The 19,919-nt window shown below is 40.1% G+C and overlaps 1 protein-coding gene across 2 annotated transcripts in view; it reads right to left on the bottom strand.

The window, feature by feature from the left end:
- Bmx (BMX non-receptor tyrosine kinase) overlaps positions 1-19,919 on the bottom strand; it is a 64,613-nt gene that overhangs the window by 34,247 nt on the left and 10,447 nt on the right. Inside the window, exons 2-10 of one of the 2 annotated variants that reach the window (XM_029473273.2) lie at positions 19,660-19,806; positions 18,730-18,834; positions 16,728-16,809; positions 12,031-12,150; positions 10,252-10,316; positions 5,634-5,809; positions 4,908-4,964; positions 3,489-3,560; positions 2,499-2,552 (exon numbers count right to left, since the gene is read on the bottom strand). In XM_029473273.2, coding sequence (XP_029329133.1) covers positions 2,499-2,552; positions 3,489-3,560; positions 4,908-4,964; positions 5,634-5,809; positions 10,252-10,316; positions 12,031-12,150; positions 16,728-16,809; positions 18,730-18,834; positions 19,660-19,806 — 878 coding nt within the window. The remainder of the gene's footprint in view (positions 1-2,498; positions 2,553-3,488; positions 3,561-4,907; positions 4,965-5,633; positions 5,810-10,251; positions 10,317-12,030; positions 12,151-16,727; positions 16,810-18,729; positions 18,835-19,659; positions 19,807-19,919) is intronic. The other variant, XM_021153332.2, reaches the window with a different exon arrangement.

Here is a 19,919-nt window from a genome sequence, read left to right as displayed (position 1 = left end):
CGTGGAAGGTGAGATGGTATATATACTGCATTGTCTCAGTTAGCCTTGGGCATAGCATAGTAACCTGAGAAGTGTTGAATCTTAATTGAGGGATTGTCCAGATCAGATTGGCCCGTGGACATATGTGTGGGGTATTGACGTGGTTGTTAATTGATGTAGGAATATTGAGCCTATTCAAAGTGGTGCTATTCCAGGTCAGGTGATCCTGGGCTGTACAGAAAGCTAGTTATGCATGGCCCTGTGAGCAAGCCACCACCAAGCAGCATTCTTCCATGGTTTCTGCTGTACTTTCTCAGCTGTGAGAGAGTTACCTGGTTGGAGGTAATGCTGCATGAAACAGCAAGTAGTCCTGCCTTCAAATTCTTGCTTGAGTTCCTGCCCTGACTTCCTGTAGTGACAGAGCATGACTTATAGGCATAAGCCAAATGAATCCTTTCCTCTCACAAGTTGCTTTTGGTCAGTGTTTCATCATAATGGAAAGCAAACAAGGCATACACCTTCCTAAACTTTTGCATGAATAGACATGTTACCCATGCCATTATTTTGCTGGGTCCTGGCTCTGCCTAGTTTTTAAAATGTAGTATTTAATATATATATATATATATATATATATATATATATATATATATATATAAAGCAGGGGCCCAGCTCTAGTCCTAACATAATCTTCCATCTAAATCCCAGTCCTTCCACATTTATTTAAATGAAGTTGAATTGCTGATTGAATTAAGAATGTAAGATCCACAGACAGTGGCACTCACAGTATAGGATATACAGGAATATCAAGTATGATATAGGGTCATCATTGGGGCTCTCAGAGACTGAACCACCAACAAAAGAGCATACACAGGCTGGAGCTCGGCCTCTCCAAACATACATAGCAGATGTGCAGCCTGGTCTTCATGTGAGTCTCAAACAACTGGAACGGGGTCTGTTCCAAAAGCTTTTGTCTGTCCATGGGATATGTTCTTCTAGCTGGGAAGAATTGTGGGAGGGAGTGACCAGGAGAGGGGCAATGAGCAGGATGTAAAGTGAATTAATGATAATAATAATAATAATAGATTAGGGTCATATATCTCTATAAGTCTTGAGTTCCTTTTGAGAAAATATTTTTGATTTTTGAAGGAGACGGGTCTTTTATGATAATTTCCACAATGTATAAATCTCTCACATTATTTCAACCTAGTGGAGCCAGTGTGGTAGAACTTCTATTCATCTCAGTGCTAAAGACTAAGCCTTGACAATGTAAAGATTTGCTGTCCTCCCAGAGACAAGAATTGAAGCAGAAATCACAGAGGAATTCTGCTTACTGGCTTGCTTTCCATGGCTTGCTACTTTCTTGTAGCATTCAAAACCACTTATCCAGGGATGGCACTGTCTACAGTGAGCTGAGATGGACCCTCCCACTTATTATCAATCAAGAAAATGCCCCATGGACATGCTCATAGGTCATATTGATGGAGGCAATTCTACAGTTGATGTTCTCTCTTCCCAGGTTTCCATCAAGTTGATAGCTAAAGTTAACTATAATAGGAGACTAGAATGTAGAAAAGAAGTAGAGCCACAAGAGAATGGAGGCTATACCACATCTTCCCTAATGTGCCAGGTATGCTTAGAACCTGGCGACAGATTACAGGTAAAAGGAGAAGAGGAAACATACAGGTCTACTGTAAAAGCTCTCACTTCACATGTAACCAATAAACCAAATAATAGCACTCACTCAGAAGAGAACTAGAGCATATGGAATCCTAGTGTCCATATGAATCCTAAAACTCTCTGAAGTCCTCTAAACGCTGAGTGACTTCGAAATACAGTATGATACACTGTTTTAATTTTTCTTTATCACAAATCTTTAATAAAGTCAATATTTATAGAATAACAGAAATCCCTGAATTTTGGAAAGATCCTTAAAGAGGCCTTAACCTTTGGCCTACCCAAGGATATAGTTTCAGTGACCACTTATTCTTATTTTCCCAGAACAGATGAATTTGTGTCAGATAACTATTGGAACTTATCTCTCTATCAGGAATCTCAACTTTAATGTCAAATAATAAGATCATCCTATGAATAAGATTCTATATATATAAATGCTGTTATGTTGAGTAGCTCAGTGCACTACTGTGTGAAATTAGTGCATCATGACAAATGCCTTAGTAAGAGCTTCAAATGTTACCTTGATTAGAGGGATCGAGCAAAAAACTAATGAGCAGAACCATTATATTATTTATCTATGAAATGAAAACGTTCAGCACGTGATAAACCAGTGAGTATATGCAGCAGATTTAGATGGTCCAGATTGGGGAAAAACATCCTCACTGATAATAACTAAGTTCATTACCACCTGCCATTTAGAAAAAATGGCTCAGAGCCTCACATTAATTTACCCACATAAGTACAATCTTCTGAGAGTCTAAGCATCTGTTTTAATACTTTCAAGGAATCAAATAAAAACATCTAATTCTAGTTTTAGAAAAATGTAGAAGATTTTCAACACTCACTCATAAGCATCCAGATTTTCCTCTTCTTCAGATGAACTTGACTCAGGGAATCCCCTTAAGAAGAGTTGAGAAACAGCATGAATGCCAAACAAACAAGGAAAGCAAGAAACAATGCAACTGCCTAGTACAGCAAGAAACCGTACAACCACCTAGTACAGAAATACCAAGTTATTGTATCCTCATAGACAAAATCTAGACTTCAAAGTTTCCCCTTTGCACTTGGAAAAGGTATCAGCAAAATGAAAAATCAGTCATTCACAAGCTACGTCTGTGGCCAGTGCAGGAAGAGAACACCGCTTCAACAGGAGAGGCTCCTGGGAACTCAATCAGGTTACTTAGACTCTTTCAGAGGAGCCAACCTTATGAAACACATGAAGATTCCTACAAAGATGGCTACTGTAGAAAGTTTAAAGATGTGCTGCTGGTCCTGGAGAGGTAGCTCGGTGGTTAGGAGCACTCCCTACTCTCACAGAGAGCTTCCCTTCAGTTCTTAGTACCCACATGGCAGGTCACAACTGGCTGGAATTCCACTTCCGAGGGATCCAGTGCCCTCTTCTGGCCTCTGTAGGCACTACACATATGTGGTACCCTTAACATACATGCAGCCAAAACACTCATGCACATAAAAACAAAAATATATATATAATATAATAATATTTTTTAGATGTTGGTGATGTGGACAGAGCTATTCTTAGGGAATAATTTATTCTGGGTTGCTTTCTCACTTGTTAAAGTTGCCGGAGCCAGCATATCGCAGTACTTGAGTACTTCATGACTGAAGAGTTGATGTAATCAGTGTGAGGAAAACCTTAACCAAGGAAACCTCAGTGAGGTCCACATATGTATTCAGAGGCAAATTACATGGACATTTTTGGACTATATTTACCTTGCATGTAAAGCCTCATTGCAAACTTATTTCAAATGTGTTTTTTTTTTTTCTGCAAGTGGAAGTAAATTTTGAGTATAAAGTAGTGTCTCAATTGGATTTACCATGACATCTTTGAGGTGCTGTGAGAGACGATATTTCTTTCCAGTTGGTTACTGCATGCAATGTCTTCCTCGCTGCAAGTAAAGGTACGTGATTAGTGTGGTGAAAATGAGGGTTCTTAGAAAGCAGTCATACCTTCCACTGGCCCTTCTGCAAGGCTAGCAGATTAGAACGTCAGTGATTGCAGAGACGTTGGAATGGTGCATATCCAGAACCTAATTTTGTTTTATCTGTCTCAGGCTATCTTTAGTTCTCTCGTCAGCCAGCCCTTGTCCATCTCTGTGTATGGCCAGTCATCCCTGTGACTGACAGTAAAACCTTCTGTAATGTATTAACTTAACAGACCTCTTGAGGTGACAGCTGGGTGGTTTTGTTGTTGTTGACGGTACATTTAAAAGCATACGATTATTGAATGTTAATTGACCAAGCCATTTGTTTCAGCTAGGTCTTAACTTCAGCAGCAGGAACCTGGGATCAGGAAAGCAGCAGCCTGACTAGCTTTGCTCTGCTCTCTTGTGGACGTGCAGCACTCTGTCCTTTACATGTTTGTTATGTATATTTTTCTCCTCTCTATGCTAATCTTGCTGCTTCATCTGTGTCCAGAGGAGTTGCAAGTACAAGATTTTTAGCTAAAGGCAGCAAGATTAGCATAGACCTTTGCGGCTCATCGGCTCAGGAGGAATTGCTTACCTCCTCCTCCTCAAGTCCAAAGGTTTCTTTGTCTGGAATTTAGACACCATTTCCTGTTTGCCTTCACAGCCCAGTCCTTTTTTTTTTTTTTTTTTTTTTTCCTCCTAAACTACAATTCACAGGGGCAGGCTGCTTTGGCAAGGAAACTATCCTCTGGTTTTGTTTTAAGATATGCCAAGAGAATTCTAAATGCCCTTGTTTCTAAAATGCCTCCTCCCCACCTTCTTTACCAGTCTACCCGACCCCCAGAAGAGACGTTTGTCTTCCTCCTATGTCAGAAAATCTCATTGAAAAGGGCAAAGCAATTTATTTAGCCTTGTGTTTTGATTTTACATTCAGTGTGTGTGTATGTGAGAGAAGAGAGAGAGAGAGACAGAGAGAGAGAGAGAGAGAGCCAGAGCCAGAGCCAGAGAGAGAGAGAGAGAGAGAGAGAGAGAGAGAGAGAGAGAGAAACTTGCAATAGCTTGAAGTAGCTAGTTCACTCCTTCAATCATGGGAAATGTGGGACTGAACTCAGAGCCTCAGAGGTGACATGCCCTGAACTGGAAACTCAGGCAGACAGCCATCTTGCCAGCCTAGATCTATACGGGAACGGGGCAAAAGAGAATTAAATGGAGCCTTTCCTCCGCAGTTGAGTATAGACAATGCTCTCGGAAACTAGTTGTGCCCTAGAGTGGAAAAGCATAATTTATTATTTTTAAAGACATTTAAGTCCAATGGTATATACTTACGTTCGTTCAGGTTCCACATGACTCTGTGGCTGAATCGTCGGTACAGTAAGGCATTTGCTTTAAGTGAAAATAGTGAGGGTGAGAAGAGTCAAGGAGTAGGAGATAAACTATGCATCCGAGACAGGCTCTGCATTTAGTCTATGTAGAGACAAACACCAGCAGCCCTCGGCAAGGAAGTTGACATCGCTGAGAATGACAGACAGTGGACAGTATGGTGGGGCTGAAGTCTAAGGCAGCAAAAAAGGAAGGGATAACACTTGACCAGTTGCCATTTGGTTAAACACTTACTGAGCACCAAGACCCCAAAGATAGACTCACTTTCAATTCTGAGTTTGGATAGCATCATTGGCTGAAAACCTGAAAGGACTAAGTAAGCCTACCGTAAACTCACCCTTTTATATAAGGGAGACTTCTTATAGATTCTATGCTTAGGATTAGGCAGTTATTTGGAGGAATTGGAAGCGAGAAGGGGAAGGACTAAAATGCTAAAGCGATCATGAGGAATGTTAGGTAGGATCATTGAAATCTATACTCTCAGCTCCAGAGGGGCCACTTGGCTTCCCTACTCTTTTAGTTTAAATACTCAATGTTTCTGGAAATGACCACCTTAGTTCAGCTAAGGCCTGCACTACCAGCTTTGAGGCTGTAGTCTGAAGCTATGGGACAATAGACATTCTATACTCTATATTCATATTCTGGGGAGTCGGCTTAAATGCTTAGCTTTACCTTTTCAGTTTTCTTACTTGCCACCAGTCAGGGCAGTCTTCCCTTGGAATATAGCGTATGTTGATGGTTGGCTGGGAACCACAACTTTTCTTTGAATAGCTGTCATATTGGGGTAGAATGGCACCTGAAGATGATGCATCCATTTTGAGAACAGGAACTGCCCTTGGAATCTTCAGCTTTGCAGAACAAGAGATTTTATCATATTACAAAAGAGATACAGACCCATGAATAAAATATATGTCGGTTCCTACACAACAGAGGGAAGATGGAAGAAAGGAAAAGAGGGAGGCATAGAGACAATATTAAGCATCAACAAGGATGCAGAACCACGGTTCACTCATGCTTTTGTTAGTTGGGAACTCATTTGCAGAATGTTGTAAGGCTGGGTGTCTCTATCCTCTAGGGCAGCAATTATATATTATATCTAGTAGCAAAAATCCAATGATATGTAAAAAAATGGTCATAGTAGAATAATTAGAATTGGATAAAATTGGAAACTGTCAAAACACTTATCAAGATGATACAACAGAAAATATATTGTTGATACAGTAGGCTGAAAAATGGCTTCCCTAGATATCTATGTCCTAACTTGCAGAATCTGCGAATGTTTTTCATGGTGAAAGAGATTCTGCTGACTATGACTAAATTTAGGTGTTTTCTATGAAGAGATTATTCTGAGAGATAGAGATGAGCCTGATATAATCAAATGTGCAAGGGATTAGGTAGAACGTGTGACTATGTGAGTAGGGGCAGAGAGCAGAGAAGCTGCTGCCCCTCCAGTTCTGAAGATGAAGGACAGCATCTGGAACCACTGCAAATGTCAGCCTTCAGAGGCTAAGCAAGGCAGGCAAAGAATGCCCCTAAAGCTCCCAGAGGAAACATTGAGCTAGACCCATTTTTAAGCTTTTAAAATTCAGAACTATGAAGCAATAACTCAATAAATCATGTTTCTTTAAGCCATCAAATTTGTGGTAATTTGTTAGGACAACAATAAGAGAATAGTTCAGTAGTATAACCATATGATAGACTTCTATATGAAATGAGAATAAAGTATAACCACTTATTAAAAATTAAAACTCCCATAACTGAACCATAAAAGACATACAAGTGACTGAGTAATCTATCTCTATGCCTATCTCTCCCCCCATCTCGTGTGTGTGTGTGTGTGTGTGTGTGTGTGTGTGTGTGTGTGTGTGTATCTATCTGTCTGTCTGTGTGAGGATGTATTTGGGTAACTCAAGCAAACAATCAATGAGGTTGAACATCTTTCTGGCTAGCAATTGCTCTTGACTAATGTGCTAACTGAAATAAAACCTAAGTACCCCTCGCATTTCCTGATGTTCTATTAATCTGAGTGTGTTTTATGTAGATTGGTTCCGTTTTGGAAATTTACAAGCTGAGCATATTTGTGTGCTTTTCTGAGTGTACATTTGACTCTATTAAAATTCATTCTGTATGAACTTTAAATATTATTTTTTTCTTGTATTGTATTTTCCTTCTTTTGTTTCAGGGATAACATTTATCTAGAGTTGAGGATTCACTGTCCTAGAATTACTTGTTATAAAGGATGCCATCATTGATAAAATTCAAAGAAGGGTTCTCTCCAAAGATAAATGCATTATAAAATTATTCAAATGCAATCTGAGCAGAATGACCATAGGGCTGCCACCCCCTCCCCTCGTTCAGAAAATACACTCTACCTAGTACTACAAGTACTGTAGTTACATGTGCGCACATCACACACACACACACACACACACACACACACACGATGGTGTGATGGTGTGAAGAGGGAGGAGAGAAAGTGGGAGAAGTGTCTGCATAGGAGTTTACACACCATCTGCTCTGAGTAGCCACCTCCCTATGCCCTCTATCTTAGAAAAGCACCAGCCTTCAGCCTTATGGCCCACTCTTACCCTGTATCATCTCATCCTGACCCTTAACTGTAAATTATGCCCCAAAACATCTTGTTTCTAAATAATGTCACATTTTGAAATTCTGTATGGACATGAAACTGGAGAATGCTACCTAATGTTTTTTTTTTTTTTTTGGTTTTTTTCGAGACAGGGTTTCTCTGTATAGCTCTGGCTGTCCTGTGTATAGCTCTGGCTGTCCTGTGTATAGCTCTGGCTGTCCTGGTATTTTTTTAATGAGTTGTTTTTGTCAGTTGTGTTGATTAGGAAAATGATATGTGTTTTTATCAGAAAGAGAAAAAATCAGAAATTTATCAGAAATTAAAACACACCATAGATGAGAGATGCCACTTGAAGCACCCCCTAGGATTTGAAAAGGCTGACACCTGCCTGGGAATTCTAAGAATTGAAGACCATGGCTATCAACAGAAGAAAGAGGCAGGCAAGTTGCATATATTTTAATGATCTAGAGCTGTCTAAATATTGTTTGTTTTTCTGTAGAAAGGCTCCATCCTTGGTTACAAGTTGGCTAGAAACCATCTTGAAGGGACCCTGTCCAAAAAAGGTGGGATAACCCAGTGTCAACTTGGGGTTTGACAAATGCTTTAAAGGCTGAATGTCAACACATCCTTCCTGTCATGAAGTTCCATTTGGATCTGCCCCCTCAGCAGTAAATTTATATAATTCTCTCATAAGATAAAAGATGTTTTGGAAAGTTCGTACAACTGCCATCACTACTAGATCATAATAGGACCATGTATAGCTATGGAAGTATGTCGTTTTTTTCAATATATTCTTGTTACTTGGCTTTACCCTTATGGTTCCATGATCTTTGCCCCAAAGCAGGCTGCCAGTTGCTGCATTCCAGAGCAAGGAAAAAGGAAGAGGTTGTAACTTACAGAAAGGTAGCTATAGCAGCAGATGGAGACACTTTGGAAGCTGGCTGTTGTTATTGTTGTTATGTTTTGTTTTGTTTTTTACAAAACAGGGTTTCTCTGTGTAGTCCTGGCTGCCCTGATCTTTCTCCCTCACCCTTTCCCTCTCCCCTCCCCCCCTCCCCCCTCCCTCTTGACCAGGCTGGCCTGCAACTCAGAGATCCTGAGTGCTGGGATTAAAGGTGTGTGGCACTGTCCCCAGCTCTCTTTGGAGGCTGTTCTAATGACCAGTAATTAGGGAAATTTTCATTATACTACAGTGACTGGAAAACTATTGAGTCTGTCAAAGAATTTATCTGGAAGCAGACAAGTTGCAGTAAATGGCTTGGGGTGAATAACAGAGGGAATCAACTATGCTGTTTAATGGTTTAATGTTTCATATTCTATAGACTCCTATTTCATCACCAGGATACTTTCACAAGGTAGTTTTGTCCATGTTTGTAAGAAAAGAAACACTGTCTGTTATGAGTGATACCATTCCAAAGATTTGTCTCACATGAGCACATTTTTGGTGGCTTATAGGTTTGCATATAGGTTTGCTGGTTAGCAAAAGACCTAGTAGTTAATAAATAATAAAATGTTACCATGGCTCTGTGTTTGAAACACTATTTAATACTAACTATAGATATAAGTGAAACATTATTTAATACTAACTATGTGTGTGTGTGTGTGTGTGTGTGATAGCTCATAGTTTTTTTTTTTTTTCTCTCTGCTGAGAAGTTCATATGAAGTGCACATTTTCTAGTCTTGAATCTGGCAACTGTTGGTTTATTTACTATATCCTGCTTGCAAAATATTTTTTAGACTATTGACTTAGAGATAATTGCACACCTGTTGGAACATGGCCCATGAATTAAGCTGTGTGAGAAGAGTTCTGAGAGCTTGTAAGATAACTCCATGGGAACAAAGCAAACGTTTTGTAACTTCTGTTTCTCTAAAACATGGGCTGTTCTTAGAATGTGCTTTTGTGCCCCTCCCAGGGATAGTAGTAAATAGGAGTGGGTTTATTTCAGATTACTCAACATCTTACTTTTGTTAGTTCAAAGAAGTTTCCAGGCGTGGTTTTCCTTTGAATATACAGCTTAAACTCATGTGACCTTTGCTCATTTGACCTTCCTTAACTGTCAGAATACCCTCAAAATATAAATTGTTTGATGCTCTGAATAAAGTTGGCTATTTAGTCTGCCACATTTTTTTTTTTAGGGCCTGCTTCCCAGGTTCATGTTCCCAACTAGAGCTGTAACACACACCCATGTATACTGTTCATTTATTGTTACACTAGTCACAATAGGAAGGAAATGGAACAAGCATAAGTGTCCATCAATAGATGACTAGATAAAAAATATGAATCATATGCACAATGGGATTTAATTCAGCTGTTAAAAGAAACCAAAATCACGAGATTTTCAGGGAAAAACATGAGAACGGGAAAGCATTATGTTAAATAAAGCAGACCCAGAAAGACAAATGCTGTACATTTTCTCTCATATACATAATTTAGAATTATGTGTACATGTGTATGTAAGAATGCATATGTCTCTCTGTGTGTAAATGTGTGTGTGTGTTTAGATCATAAACTAAAACAGGAATAATAAAGAGGGAGGAAAGAAAATTTAAGGGGAAAAATGAGAGGTAATGGAATACATAGGACATGCCTGCAGACTATAAAAGGGAACCAGTGGGGGAGAAGAGAGAGGATGAATTAAGACAAAATAGAATGACACGTGTGCAAATAGCCCATCCTTAAAAATAATTTAAAACTGGACTTACTATCCTCTCTGGGAAAGTGGGAGCTCTGTGTTTCTCATCACTGGTTGCAATGTGCAGATCAGCATCTGAAAAGCAAACAGAACAAAGGAAAACACCCAACACAGGGAGTCAGAAAAGAAATAAACCACTATCACCAAATCAACTGAACTTAGACAACATTTCAAGCCATTCTGGAGTGTTCTCGTGTAATGCTCAACTCAAACAGCACTCTTCCACCTCCAGCTACTGAAATATTGCAATGCCTGGATTGAAAGTTCAAGTTCCTCTAAATCAAACAAGCAATTTATACCTCATTTCCACATGTTATTAAGAAACCAACACACCTGTACAGAATGACCAATTACTTTAAACAAATCTCGTAATGCTAGTCATCATCAGGTTGGCATATGTGATAATTAAGACTATTACTTTTTAAAATTGTATTTTTGCTATATATTTTTAATAAGTAGGGTTGTTTCATGAGTTTTTGTTTTTTTTTAATTTTTAATATTTTTTATTACATATTTTCCTCAATTACATTTCCAATGCTATCCCAAAAGTCCCCCATAGCGCCCCCCACTTCCCTACCCACCCATTCCCATTCTTTTGGCCCTGGCATTCCCCTATATTGGGGCATATAAAGTTTGCAAGTCCAATGGGCCTCTCTTTCCAGTGATGGCCGACTAGGCCATCTTTCGATACATGAGTTTTTGTTTTTTATATAAGAATTGATCTCTCTGTCTCTCCCTCTCCCTCTCCCCCTCCCCCTCCCCTCCCATGTGTGTGTGTGTGTGTGTGTGTGTGTGTGTTGACAGGGTCTGGGTGTGAGGTTAGTCTTAAATTTACTAGTAGCTCAGACTAGTCTCAAACTATATCTTCTTGACTCAGCTCTTAAGTACCAAGATTACAAATATATGCCATCATGCCTGCTTGGATGTGTCTGTGTACCACATGCATGCAGTGTCCAAGGAGGCTAGAAGAAGACACTGGATCTGCTGGAACTAAACTTATAGATTGTGAAGTGCCAGATGAGTGCTGGGAACCAAACCCAGGTCCTCTCTGGAAAAGCAGCTGGTACTACTGAGCCACCTCTCCTGCCTCTCATTTTCTTTCTTTTAAAGAATTATTTATTAAAATTATATGTATATGAGTGCACTGTAGCCATCTTCAGACACACCAGAAGACGGTATCAGATCCCACTACAGATGGTTGTGAGCCACCATGTGGTTGTTGGGAATTGAACTCCGGTCCTCTGGAAGAGCAGTCAGTGCTCTTACTTGCTGAATCATCTTTCCAGCCCTCATTTTCTTATCAAGTGGGAAACCTAGCAGTTTGATTCGTGGTGATATGCTCACCACATTTTGATTCTAATGAGTTTGTTTTAAACTACAGAATTATCAGAGGCCTTATTGGGTCATTTCTTGACCCATGGTTTCAATTTTTTATTAAAATGTTTTCATAAAGTATATTTTGATTATATTCTTTTCTCTCCCCCAACTCCTCCTAAATTCTCCCCACCTCCGTACCATCCAAGTTCATGTTCATGTTCTTTTTCTCTCTGTTTATTATGGTTTCAATTTTATAAGCATTTCTCATGAAATGAAAAACAGGCACATATTAATATTGAGGGAGTATGAGTCAACTGACACTAAAAATAGACTTCATTTTTAACTTAGCATTCACAAAGCTGTATTGCATACGATGTCAATCAATATGGTGTATTTTGGAAAACTAATCTGGCATTGGGCAGTCTTCACCTAGAGGCCACCCCAACGCACCCCAAGTTCCCATCACACATACATGCTTCCCAGAGAGTGCATCCTGGGGCTGCTTTGCAGCTCTGCTGGCAACACAGGAACTTCCCATCCACAAAGAAGCCACTGTGATACTTGATCAACAGGTGAGGGTTGCCCCGTATCTCTGAAGGGCAAGCAGGAAGGATACAAGATGTAAACAGATGCTGGCCCAAAAGAAGCAATGCAATAAGTAAGTGCTATAATCTCATTTATCAGCAACTAAGGTCAGACCCAGTGTCTACCAAAGCAGTTGGGTTTCACCAGAAAATTAATAAACTCAAATAATAAACAGAAACCACAGCATAATCCACAGTCTAACTACAGCATAATAATGTATCATTCTGACATGAATGAGTTAGGAAAAATGCATATTCTGGCTAGCTTGTCATTAAGATTTTATAAGTACCTATGGAAAGGTCCTGACTGGGTTACAGCATCTGATGGTCTTTGGTGGGAGAAGTAGGCTTCGTGGTAGGACTAGATCTTGGGCAAAAAGAGTTTCTGAGAGCATGTACTTACTATGGGTTTTCATTTGGAAAAGTTTCAAAGGTACAGTAAGAATCATGCACTACTATGTCCTTTTCCCACCTGTTTCTTAGATCCACCAATTGTTAACTATTTTATTTTACTGCATCTTTCTCTTTAAGACATACATAATTTTTGTTCTAAAATTTTATCATTATTATTCAATCACTAATTTAGAATGAACAGTAGATATATGACTTGAATAATGTCACCCATAAATATTTCCCCACACAGTTTCTATTACCAAGGGTATTCTCTTACCTAACTATAAACCAAATTTTCAATTTCAGGAAATTTAATATATTTTATATTTGATTTCCTCCAATTGTTCCAATAATGTTCTTTAAATTACTTTTTTTCCTGATCAAAGTTCTGGTCCAGCATTATTTATGAAATTTAGTTATTTAGTTGTCCTTGAGTTAGAATAGTTTCTTGTCTTTGTCTTCCATGACTTTGGCATCCTTACTCTAAGGGATAAATAATTTGAGGGGGTGGGAAGCTACCTTTTTTGAGGCAAAGTCTCATATATACAAATCTAACTTTGCCTCACTGTGTAGCCAAAGCTGATCTTGACTCTTGACTCCTGCCTCCACCTCCCAAATGCTGGGACGACAGGACTCCCCCAGCACACCTAACTAGAAGCTACTTTTCTAGGATATGTGTATATTAGAGAAGAGGAGCTAAGGTGAGCTTGGTGGTAGGGCACCTGCCTAGCAGAAACCAAGTCCCAGGCTCCATCTCCAGTAGTGGAAAAGCAAACCATGAGAACAAGGCAATGTTAGTCTCGACAAATTAAATTCCAATCTTGAAATGTTTCTATGTACAGAAAATTAATGAGTTTTGCAATACAGCAGAGAAACCTCCAAGGATTTAATAGATAATAGCTCAGGAAGCATCTTTAGTTTCTATGGATGACTTCAACTCTTTCCTCTTGATTTTATCTTCATCTAGAGAATCCTTAACTTTGAAACTAAGAGAGTCTTGCTCTTCCTTTATTAACCCAACCTAAGGAATAATAATTAATATTGTGCTGGATCACTGAAGGGGTATAAAAGAGTATACATAAGTCTTTGGCCTCAGTTGCTCAGTGAACATAGGTTTTAGTAATAACATTTATTTAGTACATCTCAATTCAGTTCCTTGCTGGCCCCAAGGAAAAACTAATGAGCATTAAAGGTTAATTATGACAGAATGAGTTAAGATCATAAAATGCTAATTTCTGATTTTCGTTCCAAAAATATCATTAGAATTGCATGCTCTCTTGCTCTCTAACCTGTTGCTCTTTAATGTGTCAAGATTTCTAATGTATCCAACTAAAAAGATTTAGGTTCCTGGGTAACTAATTCTCCAACAACGTCTGAAAGTCCGCGTTGCAACAGTTTCCACGCTTATTGATATTTTAAAAACTGTATGTGACTTTATGTATTTTTTCTCAGGTACATCTCTGCCCAACAACCCTGAGGATTGGTTGTTACTGCTGCTGTCATGACTCTTACAGAGTTAAATAGACTGATATGGCGCAAACTGGGGGAACTTCGTAAGGAGAAATATTTAAGTGAGAGAGCCTTTGTCCTCCCATGGCAATTAAGTTTTCTAACTTGATGACAATGTCACTCACCCTCTCTATCCTCCAGAACAGAGATTGAAAAAAAATATAGATACTGTTTTCAAATGTATATTGTACACAATGTTGGGTATAGTGAGAATTCTGGAATTTTGGGTTCTTTTAAAGATACAGAAATACTATAAGATGATGCTTTCATTTTAATCCCAGATGTGGACTATGGGGCTGCTTTGGACAGGCTACAGCTGCTGACTGTGATTTACTTGGTGCTCTAGCAGAGGTGTGGTTTTGCGAGCTTCAGATAGTTTCTGTGACTGTGTGATGTTTGGAATTCTGGGAAGAATTTCAGAAGGTATATGAATGCTAAGGCCTCAAAAGGTGGGATTTGTGGTTGTTGGTCATTAAGTGGGGTTGTTTGTGGTTTGTTAGTAGTCATGCTCAAAGAAGAAACAAGAAGAAAGAAATTTAGATTCAGGGATCTCTATATTTCTCTCCCTCCACCCTATCCTTCTTTCTCTCCTATCTAGTGATAGGGGGTGAATCTCAGGGGAATAAAGTATGGTGAAAGAAGAACCCTCAAAGTAGCAAAGACCAGCTACAGATATGGGCCAGAGTACTAGGAAATGTAGCATGGACAGAAGTTTTTGGGGGTGGGGGAGGCTTCTACGACAGCTCAGAACCTTCCACTAACCTGTAAGAATGGTAAAACAGAAAGCTAGAAGGTACCTGTGTCCCTGACATCCTCTAATGGCAACCCAATCCCAAGACTGCCTGCCTTGCACTCTGTGGGAGAGAGGGTAAACATGGATTTGTTCCAATGACTTTTCTTCTCCAGTACAAAGCACTGTTAACAGGTATACACTTTCTGTTGAGCATACAGCAGTGCTAGGAATGGAGACATTACAATTTTGTGAGGGACCAAGAGATGTATTGTTGCTTGTCTCTTTGTTCTCCTTTTCTACTCATAAACCCTCATGTGTATTACCCCACCCCTCCCCAAAGCCTGGACAATGTGTCTAGTTCAAGAGGAACCCATAAATGGAGACACGGGGGCTAAACAAAAGTCGAATATGGGAAGTATCTTTGTGACAATTGCAACCCAGGAGAGTCCCTCAAAAATGAGTGGCTAGGAAGCAAAAATCTTAGGGCTTCTCCTGGAAGCCCCATTATAACCACAATGACCTTTGTGTAAAAGGATATTGTATTCATAAATGTAACTGCTATAGGAGAAAAGAAATATGCTCCTCATTTTACAGGTCAGGAAACAAGAGACACAAAGGTGTTTTAGTGTGTGTGTGTGTATGTGTGTGTGTACGTATGTGAGATATATATATATATATATATATATATACACACACACATATGAGAGAGGAGAGGAGAGGACAGGAGAGGACAGGGGAGGGGAGGAGAGGACAGGGGAGGGGAGGAGAGGACAGGGGAGGGGAGGACAGAGGAGGGGAGGGGAGGGGAGGGGAGGGGAGGGGAGGGGAGGGGAGGGGAGGGGAGGGGAGGGGAGGGGAGGGGAGGGGAGGGGAGGGGAGGGGAGGGGAGGGGAGGGGAGAGGAGAGGAGAGGAGAGGAGAGGAGAGGAGAGGAGAGGAGAGGAGAGGAGAGGAGAGGAGAGGAGAGGAGAGGAGAGGAGAGGAGAGGAGAGGAGAGCATAGGTTTGTCTGGCCCTTACAAAGATACCCATTTAACCTCATTGAGATGATAATGGATGATGAGGGACAATTCTCATCCTAAAGGACCACTTAACTATTCTACAAAATAGATTGCTAAGTCCTTTCACAGAAAGGGAAAATGGAGAAGTTTGTGTGGTAAAAGATGAATTTGCATTGATGTGGAATGGGTGTGTGGAATGGGAGGTATACTGAGATTTTGCCATCATCTAAAAGTAAATGGGAAAACAAAATCTTCCTCTGTCTAGGATGTTAAAACCTGAAGCCACACCAGTAGAGCCACTGACTTGAGTTACATATCATCCTTACTATGTGACCTTTTCAAACCTAAAAAGATTATAGAGGGAAACATCATGGCACCAAATTAATAATAACAATTCTCTTCCTTATTACTGAAGCAACTTAAAAATCACAAATTAAATCTATTAAATTCTCAGTTTGGGCCAAACTATAGTGACTTAGGTTAAAATATAGTGGTTTTAAAAGTTGGATTCAGGTTATTGAGTTTTGAGTTTCCCATTCCGAAGGTTTGTGGCATTTGGCTGTTTTCCTTTAAACTTGTGTAAAAAATGAAGACTAATAATAATATCCTTGTCCACAGAGTTGTCAGCATGTGCTTGATAGAGCGGCTGGCAAGTGCTAAGTGCTCAGCCCTTATTAATGCTAACTATTTGTGAACATTGGCAGTCTGGTCGCAACAGGACTTGAAGCACAGCAGGAAGTACAGTCGGCCTGCCCCTTGCCCCCACCCCACCCCCACCCCCACTGTGCCCAGGGAAAACACAATAGCTAGCTCTGTGCTCAGTGTGAAAGCTACGGTGACACGCAGGCTTCCTGCCTGTAACACTGAGAAAGCAAAAGCAAGCATGAATACAGTCATCCTCCTGAGCGGCACAGGAAAACAATTCAAGCCTTCATTATAGCATTTTGTTACCTTTTTGCAGTGCTTTCAACCACTGACATCGGCTCTCTTCATTCGATGCATAGACATAGAGAAGCCCATCCTTATACACAATCTGCATGGGGTTGGGGGGGGGAAGCAATGAATTTTGATACAAGTGTTTCATAGTTCAATCTGGTGTACCTGTACATTTTTATGTTATTAGAAATAAACCTTTTCTCATAGAACATATATTAGCTTTGGAATTAATTTAATATGGTAAACTACATATTTCTTACAAGTGCTGGGGTCTATCTTTCTAACCAGTAGAAACCTTTTATGAGGTTGGAGAGATGGTTCTGTGGGTAAGGAAAGCGGGGCATGCTGTGCACAAACCTGCAAGTCCTGTCTTCTGGAAGTCACAGAGAGGAAGATGCCTGGAGCTCCGGAATGAGTAGGAGACCCTATCTCAGGGGAATCAACTGGAGGGTGACAGAGGGTGACCTGGTGTCCTCTTGCCTCCACAGGCAGGTGCCCCCTGCCCTGCTCTTGTACCCACATGCTTATACACCTGCCCCAGTTTGAAAATTACAATACTCTCTCTGGATCAGACTTCTTTTACAACTGGAAAATAATATATACCACTTATGAAAGATCTCCTAGTAGCTGGCTCATCCTACTTCAATAGCTTTCCTTTTATTTATATATAAGTATGTGGTTTCTTTTTCTAACAAATGAGCAAGTATACTCAGAGATAAGTTGTGATGGTGGTGGGGGGGGTTGTTTTGTTTTGAGACAGGGTTTCTCTGTGTGGCTTTGGTTGTCCTGGAATTTCCGCTGTAAACCAGACTGGCTGCACAAAGGTCTGCCTGTCTTTACTTCTCCAATGAGTGCTAGGATTAGGATTAAAGGCATGCACCACCATCACCCCAGCTAAGTTGTGATGTATCTTTATGGGTATATACACACAGGTAGTGGGCTAGGAACTCTGTAGGGCTGGAAAACATTTGTGGCTTTGAATAGCCTCTGTGTCCCTGCTGTGTTTGAGGTCGCCTTCATGGATACCCTCTCCCTTGGTTTTCCCCAACTGGGTGATACTTTTGCAGTAGGTCTGACTCAGCTGAAACCATTCACAAAGTTATTCTATTCTATCTAGCACGGGACTATTTAAAGTTCTTTGGGGGTTATGGGTTAGCAAGGTGGCTCAGAAGGAAGGGTGCTTTGCCATCAAGCCTGATTACCTGATTTTGATTCCCTTAACCCACAGGGTTAAAGGAAAGAACTGACTCCTATAAGCTGTCCTCTGACTCCACCTTCATGCATGTGGAAGCATATCACACACACACACACACACACACACACACACACACACACACACACCTAAATGCTTTTTTTATTTAAAAAAGATTTCTTTGGTGTAAAGTCAAAGTTGGTTAACATAGAATGTAGAGCCCTCCACAGTATAGCCCCACCTGCTTCTGTAGGCTTGCCTGTTTCATGCTCTTATTCCAGCCTCCAGTGCCTTGGTACTTGTTATTTAGTGTGTCCTGCTATCTCCTCCATCTTGGCCAATTAAGGCCCATTAGTCCTTCCCAACCCAAGTGTGACCTCCAACAGAGCATTTTCTGGCCACATTGGAGTGAGGAGCAAGGAATATCCGTCAGCCTCCATCTGAACACTCACTCTTCTTGGATTATGATGCTCTATTTTACCATCTCCTTGGAGACACATGGGGCAGGGTTGGTATTTAATCCTGCATAGCTTCCTACTTACTGTTGTTACCCAAGAGAAGAGAGACACCCCACAGTGTCCCATTAAAGAGATGGGTAGACCCTAAACAGGTCAGACCATGGTAGCTTACACTCTCATCCTGCTTCCCCTCCTTCTGAGAGAAGCAGATTGGCCAGGAGGGTTCTAAGAGACTGCCAGCACACATTTGGGGCTATTCCAAACATTATCAATGTCTAAAGGGGTCATTTTGCAATATGGTTATTTTTCCTGGGCACAGTGAACTAACAGTACAAAATATTAAACAGACTGCCTCCCCCTCTTTTACCTGAAATGGGTACTGTCTCTCCACCGGTGTCTGTTCCTCAAGGTTGACTTTTTCCACACATCTGATTTTCTTAATTTCTATTGATCCTTTTCTGCTTCCTCTTTTCTGAATTCAAAAGCAGACCAGAAACTATATCTGGTGGGTGTGTCAAGGTGAGCAGGGAAAAGTGTACAGCTAAAGATAACGTCTGGAGGAAGACTAAGGGATGTGGAAGTCAACGGAGACACATATTCTGTTGCTCTATGGCTTTTGCAATCATATTTCTAAGCTATGAACACATGTACAAGTATCTGAGTGACAGTTAACAATATTATTTGAGAATTGTATAATATTTATTAAAATTCCCTGCCAAGTGATTAATAAAGAAATCAAAGTTTAATGCTATGAAATAGCTTTACTTCATCTTGGTTTTTGATGGTGTCTTGGTTTTCCCCCTGTGCTCAAGTTCTTAACTACACAGAGATGTTATTATTTCAATTACTGTTTTAAGGCAGAATTGCTCAACCTCAGCACTATTATTAACATTTGAGGATGTGTGAAGTGCGACCTGTGGGCTGTAGGGTATTTTAGTAGCATCCTCAGTGTCTGTCCACCGGATGTTCATAGTGTTTACCCATTGGCTCCCAGAATGAGTTGTGACAGCTGACATATCTCTAATTGTTATCCAATGTCTTCCAGGAAACACAAGTTACTTTAGCTGAGAACTACTATTTTAAAGACATGTTATGATTGTTCTTAATAAAATGAACAAGTAGTTTCCAGTCCTTTCTCTTGATTTATCATATATTTTCTAAAGAGAGGCAGTGTAATATGTTGATACAAGCTGATCTTTACTCTTAGCTAAGAATCCTGGCATTCTTTCATTATAATCAAGGACTTTGCAGAGACTTGGGAAGAATAATAAATAGCACAAAATAAGGAAGGAGATACCATTTTGTCGTATTCATAGTAGGAAAGGCTTGTTTTGGTTAGAACAAAAAGCCGCTCCTTGTAATTATTTGGTGACATTTTCTTCTTTTGCTGTGACTTTTTGAGAAGCAGTTCTTCCAGAATGGATTTACTATCCATATTGTCGTCCTAAAGAAAAGAATTAAAATGATTGCAGTATCTAGCTAGGTCCAGGGAGGATAAAGATGCCAACTTCTAAATATAAAGGCTAAATTAGGAGTATAGCATAGACCACAAATCCC

The sequence above is a fragment of the Mus caroli genome, unplaced genomic scaffold (genome assembly GCF_978045245.1).
Source record: "Mus caroli unplaced genomic scaffold, Mus_caroli_1 scaffold_5, whole genome shotgun sequence".
Taxonomy (NCBI): Eukaryota; Metazoa; Chordata; class Mammalia; order Rodentia; family Muridae; genus Mus; species Mus caroli.
The sequence above is the reverse complement of the archived record's forward strand: the minus strand, read 5'-3'. Positions and strand labels throughout refer to the sequence as shown.